The following is an 11938-nucleotide window of genomic DNA, read 5'->3' on the forward strand; positions in this document are numbered from 1 at the left end:
CTCAGAGACTAAAGAGTTAGTCTTGGTTCAGTCAAGGAGTAAACAGCTGTCTGTGAGTCTTAGAGATGACAGCACCTCTACAGCCTCCTCCTCCCATTTAGATCCAGGCCAGCTGTAAGCTTTTGCCAATAGTCTTGTAGGCTTCTCACCGTGTCTTGCCTTTTATTTTCCTCCTCCAGCGTCTATTCTGCTCTCTTTTTGCTCCATCCCCGCACTCATTGCTCTCTGTCTGCCCCGTTGCCAACATAATATTTAACACGCAAACACACCAGCCAGTGAGCAGGAAGTCACCTTCACACAAAGGTCATTCCACCTATTACTTTAACTGTAGCGATGTCAAGATTCATAGCAGAGGCGCACACTCTCTCTCCTTCTCATATGCCATGTTTAGATTTTCTTTATATACATAAGTCATACCTCTCAAAAATGTCAAGTGTTGTGGAGAACACGGTGAAATCTGACACGCTCTTTTCCTGCCCATCCCGTCACTCCTGATGATGTGCAGGCTCTGAAAGTCCACTGGCTTGGAATAGCAACCGCAATTATTATTTTTTCTTCCGTGGTTTCCTTCCAGTTTCTCAGAGGATTCCAAAATAGAAAATGTATTACTGTGTGTTCTTTCACTTCAGCCTTTTCCCCCCTCCAAGGCCTAGTCACACACAGAGCTAGCTCATTTGATCCAGTATAAAGGGAATATTAAGCAGACATTCGGTGACATTCAGAATACTCTTAGTGACTAGTACAACGGCACACACTGCTGTATAATTTGCTGTAATTACACTGCCTGTTTTGCAAGGAGCTCCACAGTTAAACTAAATTTGCTTCTCAAATGTGAACATTTCCAGTAATGGACTTGTCGTGAGTGAAGCGTGAAGCTTGGCATGACAAGAGCACTACAGTAGGGTGCATGTCATGTCCTGCCACATCAGGACATTGTCACCTTCCCCCACCCCTCCCACCTCAAACCTCACTGATGGCCGCTGACAGCCACCATGTTTCGCCAAGTGTTGACACAGTGAATGCCACCGACAGTTATCTCCACTCGCCTTTGTCCCGTCCCACTCTGGAGTGTCAAGGCCGGTTCTGGGGCCGCTTAACGTCAGATATATGACTGACTGTTTTCAGTGGAGTGTGAGGCAAAGGAGAAAAAGGTTGAGGTATGGGGAAGAGGAAATAAGGATATGGAGGAGGAAGGAAGGAGTGATCCCAGCCCTCCTGGTGGGTTGCAGCAGCAACACTTAGAGGATCGGCTCAGGCCTGAGTTATGCCTCCCTCTGACACTCCAATCAGTCCAGAGACACTGTGGTGGTGCACCTATGAAAGGTGGTGCTCAGGTCCTGTTGAAACTCATGCCCTGTGACGCATTTGTTGACCGTCCCCCACCCTTAAGCCGGTGCAGTGAACTGGCGTTTTCTATTTATGTATTTATTTCTCTCTACTGTGTTACAATAATGTTCGTATAAAATGTGCTGGGAGTGTACTGTGCGTCACCGTATAGTTGGTGTTGCATGACATGATTGAGAGGAATATCTGAGCAAATGATGCGTTACATGAATTATTTTTCCGTCCAGCTCACTACTCTTCATTGAACTTCAGCTTTCATCTGCATTTCTGTCACGTATAGATTTCTTTGTTCATCCCCAAAACATGAGTGTATTTTTCTTTATTTCTTCTTATTTTCCAACTCGTTGTGCATGCGATATGTATTGCAAATATTCAAGTCTGTGCATTAATGAACCTCTGTTTCTTTTTCTAGCACAAAGCACTGTGCTACTGTTTGATGCTGTGAATATGTGTATCGATGTAATGATGTGTTTGCCTCGGAGAAGTTAGTGAATACGGAGGCAGCTTTTCGAGGTAGCCACTTAGTCACCTGTTACACCAGATGAAGCCGTCCGCTGCAGCCGATACAGCTTAGATCTGATTGGTTAAGAAGAGCAACTCACCTCATTACCTCCATGTCATGTGGTGCCGCAGCCCGCATGTGGCTGGAAAGGATTATTATTCCTCACTTTTAACTGGAATCAAATAAGGATCTGTATATTTCCCTCTGACACAGTGATAACTGTATATCACATCAGTGTGACGCCCCCCACATCAGATCAAGCCAAAAAATAGATTAGACCAAATAGAGCTTCAGTGTCTTGTATCGCTCACTCAAAGGGATTTAACTGTTGTCATGGCGACCCGATATGAATCAACAAAAGAGGTGACTGATAACATTGACATGACTAATCTCTTTTTCTTATTTCTGCCCCCTGTTCCGTCACCCTCTATGCCATTCTCTTGTATCTGTGGCCCATTTGTTTGAGTAGCTTGTGTAGGATATGCTGTATTTCTCCCTCTCTCCCCTCTCTGACTGTACCTATCATGCTTCCTCACCCCATGCATCCCCTCCTCTTGTCTAAGATAAGTGTGTGCATAGAGAAGTGTCAGCTATAAATCACATTTCACTGTGTAGCCTTCTCAGATACCAGCAAGATAAAGAAAGCCATAAATAAGGGCATATCATATACAAGTTATTGCTTTGCTTTTAAACGTAACGGGGCCATGAATAACCATGGGAATAACGGGAAGAGAAAGAAAAACATGTGAATCAAGGATGAGCTCTGCTATAGGGGGTACAGAAAAGCTGTGTCTCTACAAAATGCATTTAAGTAGTTGTCCTTGGTGTTAGGCATGCTAATGTGATGGGGTGCATAACGACGAGCGCTGCTGCAGATGGATGCAGATTGGGCTATGCAGGATGTGGTCGGCGATTAGCTGTTCTTGAGGATTTTTAATTTTGGTTCTCAGTCACCATAGCAACCAAAATACAATACCGACCTTTTAAATCTGAGCCCATTGCTCAAACTTTCTTTTCTTTTTTCTCTGTTTTATATCTTTATTACTTTCTTTCCTTTTTCTTTTTTATTTCTATCTTCCTTCCTTCCTTCCGCTCTGTTTTTCTCCCTCCCTCTCTATCTCTCTGTCTTCCTCACTCTTTGCCCTCCCATCTCTTCCCTTCTCACCACTCTCAGGGCTTAGGGGGGAAAAAAGAGAGAGGCAGGGAGTTGGACAGAGATGGAGGGAAGGCGGGGGAGAGACAGGGGAGAGTCTGTGAGTGAAAGCGATACAAAGTAAGGGAGGGGAAGGCGAGAAGCTACACAGAATGCGGGGGGGAGCAGGAGTGAAAATGAGAGAGAGTTTCTTGTCTTCCAGCTCTAGCTAGCCAGCCAGTAATTCAGTCAATTCCTCAAACAGAGGCTTTTTTCTTCCCCTATACCTCTGGATGTGCTTTATCTGGCTGGAGTGTCGCTCCAGCTGGTTATCAAGCCCTGCTTTGGGAATAGAATAAACAACACTTTAGCAAAAACTGAAGCACAAATTTAACTGCCTGCGATACCAAGCAGGGCCGTGCAAATAAATTGTTGCACAGAGATAGGCCTGTGTAAAAAAGAGGCGCATGGTAGCATTGTGTAATTAGCCGGTGCGTTTTCCCTATCACTGTCAAGCCAGATTAGCCTTCTCCCTGGTTAGAAGATGTGTCAGCGTACCTCTCTCTTTATTCTCCCTAATGGCTTCCTGTGTGTCTATATCGGAAAGTGGGTCTGCCTCCTGGAAGGCAACACAAAACCAAATATAACCCTAATAGTTTGGTTTAAATAGGATAAATACTTTGTATGCTAAATGACAAGCCGCATTTCCAGCTGAAACGGCCAATTACTATAATGGAGTAGAACGCATCGTAATGAGTGGGCATTAATTTGTTTCTCATAGAGCAGATATGAAAGACTATTACCTTCCTTTGCTTTAGTAAGCCAGCAGACTGTATCCTTACAGCTGGTATCTGAGAGGTGAGCGTCAGCTTGTCTGTTTGTGGCCACCATGCACTGTATCTGCTGTTTCTGAATCTGAGCCGACCCTTGATCGGAGTGGGTGGACGACATTGTGAATGTGTTAATGATGGCCGCTCTTGCAGACATCCGAGACACTGGGGCCAAGCCTGTGATGGTCTACATTCACGGAGGATCCTACATGGAGGGGACGGGCAACATGATCGATGGGAGCGTCCTGGCCAGCTACGGAAATGTCATCGTTATCACTATCAACTACCGCGTCGGAGTCCTCGGTAAGCAGCTTTCCTTTCTTCTTTTTTTACTTCACCTTCTCCCTCAAGGACATTTTTCTGGGCCATCTTTATAGGGCAGCTAGGTGTAATGAGCACTGCTGATTGCCACACACACTCCAAATACGAGCAGGGAAGGAGCACATCACTTAAAGGCATCGACTGGTTCCTGTGCTTCTTGTTGATGCGGTGCTCGTGTATCAAAATCACAGTAATTGAGTGTGCTGAATGTGGGTTTGTTGTTGTGACTGGGGTAAAAGAATAAATTAAGAAATTATTGTAATGAGGTTGAAAAAAATGATGAGATGGGCGTGATGCCGGAGAGATAGATGAGAGGAGGAGAGTCTGTTAGAGAGCGAGGGGTTCTCTCCAAGTTGCATTTGGTTGCAGATTGACTCACACAGCTGAATCCTCTTTCAGACACTTGTGAGTGTGTGTGTGTGAGAAAGAGAGAGAGAGAGAGAGAGAGAGCAAAAGAGAGGGAGAGAGAGCTCCATGGAAACAGCTGCAGCTACACAAAATGGAGTTTGTTAGCACACTTCCCAAGCTTTGCACCTTTTCCATCCGTCTCTCTGACACAGCGGATTTCTCTCCTCACATTTCTATATATTTACATTTGTCATGTACCGGCTACAACACACTTTGCATATCAAATCAAATGTCCCTCTTTGGAATATATTGCCTGTAAGATTTGGTCTTTTGCAGGCCGCTGTTTACATAAAGGATAAGGAAAAGAGTCATTTGAAATGTTTCCTTTGGTCAACGAATCCCATGAAATAACCTAAACTAAAATGAATCATCTGTGCTCTTCGCTGTCTGTGGCTCACAACCCAAAACCTGTTGGTTGTAACTAAAGATGTTAATTATTCATTTGAAAAATATATCATTTCATTTTTCAGCTTTAATTACAAATAATTCCTCAAACTGTGGATAATCGTTTGGTTGAAACAATTTAAAACAAATGTAGTTTAACACAAGCAACGTATGGAGTAATATGGAACCAATTAGTTGCTGTCTTCAAAGCATTATCTCAAGTGTGCTAATAATAGCTAGCACAATCCAGTCTATGTCCACTAGACCAGGGGTCACCGAATTTTGTCGATGTGATTATGTGGATTCAAAAGTCCTAAATAATCTACAAAATGGAGGAGACCGATCTGATCAGAGTAACTGTGTCAAATAATCCAACTGAAACCGGCATGGACAATGACTATGTTTTAAAATGCGCTTATCCAGCAAAGCCTGGTTTGGACACTTTACGCGCAGAAGAAACATTTATATTAAAAAAAGAATTATACATTTCTGTCTTTTCATGCCTTTAATAGCTACTAACTTGAATTTTTATTCAAATGAATTAATCAATTTTTTTTTTTTTTTTTTTTTAGTGACAATCATGTATTGCCTTACAATTATATGTAAAAAAAAAAAAAAAAAAAAAAGTGTAAATATGATATTTGGCCTCAAATCATCTGAGGCCTGCTGCCCCCCCAGCGATCTTTGGCGCACCCCCCAGGTTGGGAACCACTGTACTAGACCATGTAAGAAGTCATTATTACTATAAATATGCTATTTGTAATTAAGTGAATCTGAATATATAACAACATCAATAGTCCCAGCCTGGGATGTATAGGTCGCTTCATGAATCTTAATGTTCACAGGATGATAAACAAGAAAATTAAAAAAGGAGAGAAAGAATATGCTAAATGTGGATGCTCCCAGTCTTTCTAAACTATTTTTTTTAAATTGTTGTACATTGAGTTTTTTTTACTTGTTCAGGCCTCTTAAATGTAATCTCATAAAAATGTTTAAAGAGTTCAAAATTACTATTTTTTAAACTTTCAAAGCTGAGAAATATACAAACTCTGGCAAAGTGGCACAAATAGAGTCAAAAGGAAAACATATAAGGGACACTAAAATATCAGGCTTTGACTGCTGACAGAATCAATTCATTTTTGATGTTGGTACTTTCATGGCATATGTTGACAACAAGAAAAATATCAACATGACCAGCTTTACCCTTAAAGGAGCGTTCTGCCTCGCTCTGCTGTTGAGAGAGCTCCACGTGTCACAAAGAGGCAGAAAGTGACTGAGGACTGCTGCCTCCTTATCCTCCAGGACATTGAAATGACTGGTGTGGTTGAATCACTCATTCATCTTGAGACTCTCTTTTTGATGGAGATGAGAGCGCTACGGCCTATCGATTTTGTCATCAGGAATGCTCGCCTTGAATGCGCTGTGTTTTTCTCTGTCATTTTTTGTGGAGTATCATTTTGAGCGTTGTAATCAGCCTTCTGGGTGGTAAGGTAGTAGGGAGCACTCGCTGCCTCGAGCTGCTGCCGCTAGTTTAACGCTGATCACGTAAGCCCAACACAGATTCATGATCATATTTCTTTCATGGCACTTCAATTATGAGTCAGATGTTTCTTTTCTCGCTGCCACATTTCGCTAAATGTCATTCTACATGCATGCACACACACCCTCAAACGCCACATGCGAGAACTCGGAGCATGTGCTTGCTCACACACATGCTAATAGCACACATTGAGCAGTAGGACCAAGCAAAAAACAATCTTTGGACACATACATTCAGATGTGGATTAGCACAAACACGCACACACTCGAAAACATGCACAGACACACACATACGTACAGTTCAAAAAGCAGCTCTCTTGGTGAGTTCTCCAGCAGCCATTCGGAGAGATGAGCAGAGAAGAAGTGATGCATGTAGTTGAGCGATAATGTCCATCGCTGAAGCATGGTCTGATAATCTCCCCATGGTACGGCTTTAAACTGTTATTACAGACGCACTCACATAAACCAAATAAAACCAAGGCCAGAGAGAAATAAGACCGTGATGGGCCAATCAACACTAATCTGTCTGAAGATTTTCAGTCATAAAGAGTGAATACTCAGAACATGAGGAATCATAATTACATGTCTTCATTTTATTTGTGTTTGCAGTGTTTTATTGAATACGGGTGCCGCTAAGAGTTTCAGCAGTAATCTCGTCCAGACAGCATTAAGGGGAGTAGATAAGCGGTTTGTATTGGACACTGTACATTAGCCACTGCACACACAGTTGAAAGCTTGCAGTGAAACATCAGGACTTACGACAGATAGATGAGAGCAAATACTCCAGATCTTACTATGGCATCAACTCAAGTACTGTGCAGCAGGACTTCTTCCATTTTATAGAAGAAGAAGAAGAAACTAGTCATTTAGATTCCACTCTGGCAGTTTCTTGTAGCGACGCAGAGTAAATAAATAAATAAATGATTATTAATGAACAAATGAAAGCTTTTTTAATTAGGCTGCTTAAAGGGATGAGGGAATAATGGCGGGAGAGAGAATTAGACAAGATAATGAGTTTAAAGTGAAAGCAGACAAGGCAACAAACTACGCTTTCTGACACTAATATAGCTCTCCCTCTGTCCCTGGGCAATCTGAATATGGCATTAATAATGCAGTAAACACCTTTGAAATACACACGACAATCTGAATAGTAACTCATCTCACAGAAACAATAGGTCCAAACTGTTGGTGCTGAGGGGATTTTTAATGTGAAGTATGAAAAACATTTTTAACAAATTGGACAGCGCCAAAACCTTGGTAAATCTCAGCGATTAATGTTTTATGTATATATTGCATTCATTTCATTCCCCTTCTACCATTTTTGAAGCAAGACTTTTTCTTCCAGCTTTTCAACGGAGCAAAGATATTGAAAGATGGCGCTCAGTGCGTCATGAAATATAGATGTAGAATTTGTTTGGTGTTTTCCGAAAGACGGGCCGCAGTGGATTTAGTCTATGTTCCATTGTGGTTATATAATATATGCATGGTGTCTTAAGATTCTACAGTGAAACACAAACACTCGCAGAGAGAAAAAAGAAGCAGAGAGAGAGGAGAAATACTGGATGAAGAAGAGGTAACATGGCGGAGAGTTGTAGTCGCTGCCACTCCAGTTCCAATTAAAGGAGTCCACTAAGTTTCTAGCTGTGTTCTATCATCCCCCTGCAGCTTTACGCCCTACGCTGCTGTAATGGTAATTATTGCTTCAAAGGGTGGCCCACAATCCTCCTGGGGCCCCATTTGGAAACTTTCATATCTGAACCTTTCACTATTTAGATGAATGAGAATTCATTTCAGATTTAATCTTTAATTACTTATTGACCCACCGCAGTATGAGTAACACCAGAAGAGATATGCAGAATAGAGTTGTACGCTGTCCGCGCAGGACTTTCCACAGTCGGGTCAGCGTGAAGAGCAGAATTAGTTTACCAAGAGAAACAGTGTGTGTTCATTGATCTGCATGTGTGTGTGTGTGAGACAGGTATTGTGTGTGTGTGAGTTGTGTGAATGTGTGTGTGTGGTCTGTAATGCGCATTCATTTGCGCAGTTACCGCGCCTCTCTAATGATGTGTAATGAGTCCCAGTCAGAGGGGAGTATCTTGTATCACTGCTCTTTACAAATATAATTACTCAGTGGCTCTCCAGAGCATGTCAATTTCCCCGTCCATTGGGGGGGGGGGGGGGGGGGGGCTTAATTACTAGTTTCCAAATGCATTTAAAATTAACAAAGGCTGTCTCTCTTGCCAAAACTCAAGGTGAGATGCCTTCCCTTTCTAAAAAAAAATAGAATGGTCAAGTGCAGTATGTACTTTTGGAGAGTTGTCACCTTACACAGGGTTTATTTGTGACCTTTGATGTCTATCTCTCATATCGCTCTGATCGCAGCCATTTTGTGGCGGGGCCGGCGTCACAGCTATGGACTGCCACCTCAATCCACCAAGTTATTCAGTCCTTCAAAAGAATAGTTTTAGATCCAATCAGAATAACCTCAACCTCACTGTAGGAGTGTACATGAAAGCAGCGCAGGTGCTGCCGCATTGATTAGTTCAGGTGCCAGAGTTATCCTGCGAGTTGTAAGTGACTCTGCCTTTCTTGCTTATGTCCCTCTCCTGAACTAAAGATAGTGACTGTTGGTAATACAGCCAGGGATTTAGGGAGCAGAGGAAATGTGTGAACAATATTGCAGAGCAAAATATAGCCTATCACACACGTTTGTATAGTTGTTTTTCACTTACTGGAGAATTACTACTGAGCTCCAGTGAGAGCCGAGCAGCTCCACTGAGAGCCGAGCAACTCCACTGAGAGCCGAGCAACTCCACTGAGAGCTGAGCAGCGCACAGTGTGCTCGTGGCCTCCTGACCCAGACACTGTATTCTGCTGATTGTTGGTTAGTAGTAATACTATGTCATCAGGATACTTCCTATCTGAGCTTTAAAACCATTGCCATCATTTACACGTGTCCTTTCAAGTGTCTCACATCCAGATTGACTCCAGATGTGATTTAATACACTTTCATTTACACTGATCCACATATATCCATCTCCATTGTCGAGACTACACATCTGCAATCTGCTGTTGTTTTCACGGGCTTCAGGCCTATCAGGGCGGCCCCTTTTCCGGTCAGGAAGGAGAGGTAATGCACATAGAGTTGTTTAGACAAACACATTAAGAATAAAACCAGTTCCTCTTGGCTGCATCTTGAATGTCTTTACACTTAGAGGCGACTTCACAAAGATTTTATTGCGGCTGCTGATGAACTGCGCATTACTTGAAAATGTTATTTACCTTGTCTCAAGGTCCGATTCACAAAATACATTACACTAATGATATTACAACACCAACACAGCCTTAAAGTTTAGCAGCTGAGTGCCATTTGCCCTTTTTCGTCTGATCCCAATTATCAATGGCAAAGTGTAAATGTGGCCCTTTGCCTATAACACAGTAAACATAACAAGGTCAGAGAGACAAATAAAAATGATATTTTTAGAGTACCAGCTACAGGTCCATACACAGAATGTAAACGTAACAGAAAAATAAACCCTTTATCAATGGGCTTCAGTCACCAGCCAGCCTGAGAATATTCAATCATTTCACTGTAACTGTGTTCAGATATTAGTGCTGATTTTGCACCAACTGTTTGCATATTAACTTATTTAATATGTGCAAATAGCCAAGAAGCACTGAGATTTCCTTGGCCGCACAGCTAGGTTTGCATTACACCCTTTAAAGGGTGCGTTAAGAATTACAAGATGTGTTGTGTTTTATCTGTGCAGCGTTATCTGCCCAAAATGCTGTCTTATCTTTTTGTGAATGTCACCTCTTATTGTCCAAAACACATTGAGTGTCTAGGATAAAAAAAGGGACTCTGTTGTTGCCGTGTATTCTGCATTGATTCAGAATACTCGGCCCCTGCTTCCATGATTTTATTGAATTTGTGCACAGCTTCTTTTCCCATGATCCTATGCGGGAAATAATCTGTCTGGGTGCGTCTCCTTTGTCACATTTGATGTCTGGGAGCCCAAAAATCGCTCAGTAAGTTACTACAGAATTAAATTTGGCATGACAACCTCCTGCGTGGCGAGGGTGAATCGACATAAAATAAAGACAAGAGCCTCCCTCACAAAATGTTCCCAGTCTCAGCCATTACGGTTATCATCTGATATATGAGCTTGGCGCCATACGGAGGAATACTCAAGCAGTAGGTGGAAGAAAAAGGGAAGGCAGAGTTAGTTCTCTTTGTGTTCTACTATCAGGAGGAGAGCTGAGATGGATATTTACTTGTTTTCATTGCCATTTGGATGAATTCATCCAAATTAAGCAGAGAACAAAAACATTTATTCATCCTATTAATGTCAGGGAGTGAGGGATTGAAGTAATGGTTTTCATGCTCCAGTCTGCAGCAGCTTGTTGATGCTGCTCTCCTACAAATCACTGCCAGGGAATTAACTCTTAAGCCGCTCTTGCCAAACTCACTGCAACAAACGTCTGGCTCTGCAAGACAGGGCCGAGATTGGGGCCCCGGCACTCAGATTTACACCGTCCCCTAAGACGATGTTTGCTGTCTAGCTTAAAATTCTTGAGAAGTATTGATTAAAATCGAAGGGGAGTAGCACTGAGGGGCACTAGTATCCCTTTAGATAGTAATGGTGCAAACAGCACTTACACAGCAGTACATTGAATCTTCATGTAGCATGATCCTTAAATATAGAACTGCTCAAGCATTGATAGGCTCTGCGTTATTAACTTTTTTAATAAAATCGTTTTGGAATATGTTGTTTCTTAAAAGCACTTCAAAATAATGATTCCAGTCTTGAAGTAAGTCCTCAGTAACTGCTGTGGCGCTGTGCTTTAATTTGCTCACAGCACAATCTGCACCACATCCAGGCAGTGTCATTTCAAATTCTGGAGACTTTCCTGGTTGAATGAATTTCACCGATTGTTGAGGGAGGCGAAACTAATCTAGACTAATTTTGCTGTCGCTCAGTGTTGGAAACATCCACCTGGGTTTCCTTGTAATGTTGACCTCATGCAGTATTTCTTAAATCCTGACAGACATTTTCTTAAAATCTTTTTTATGCTACTAATTGTGGTAGTCAAAAATAGTCCGTTGATGTATTTAGGTTCCATATTTACCTCTCTCTACAGTATATAGTGGTTTATATTTTTAATGGAGGGGTTCGCCATTAAGATTACCCAGCCACATTTAATGCAGCGTTAATGATGACATGTTTTATTGCTATCAGGCCTGTTGTTTGTTAACTCCCCTGCAGTCTTATCAGAGGCGTTTTAAGTTATTGCTAATGCAAATCAAACATTTCCTAGTGCCATGAGCCCAATTTATAAACAACTAACTGGCAAAACCCACTGTGGCATGTACAGTATGTGAAGCAGACACAGAACATGCGTTGAATCGTAGTAGGCACTGACCTGACTAAGATAGTCTCCACAAAACAAGATGTTATTTTTAAAGGTACAACGTCC

At 42.1% G+C, this 11938-nt stretch overlaps 1 protein-coding gene across 2 annotated transcripts in view; it reads left to right on the top strand.

Moving 5' to 3' along the window:
- Positions 1-11938, top strand: part of nlgn3a (neuroligin 3a) — a 121840-nt gene that overhangs the window by 37496 nt on the left and 72406 nt on the right. For both annotated transcript variants that reach the window (XM_079669042.1, XM_079669043.1), the window contains one exon: positions 3962-4111. In XM_079669042.1, the coding sequence (XP_079525168.1) occupies positions 3962-4111 (150 nt within the window). The remainder of the gene's footprint in view (positions 1-3961; positions 4112-11938) is intronic.

This window comes from Notothenia rossii, assembly GCF_949606895.1.
Source record: "Notothenia rossii genome assembly, chromosome: 3".
Taxonomy (NCBI): domain Eukaryota; kingdom Metazoa; phylum Chordata; class Actinopteri; order Perciformes; family Nototheniidae; genus Notothenia; species Notothenia rossii.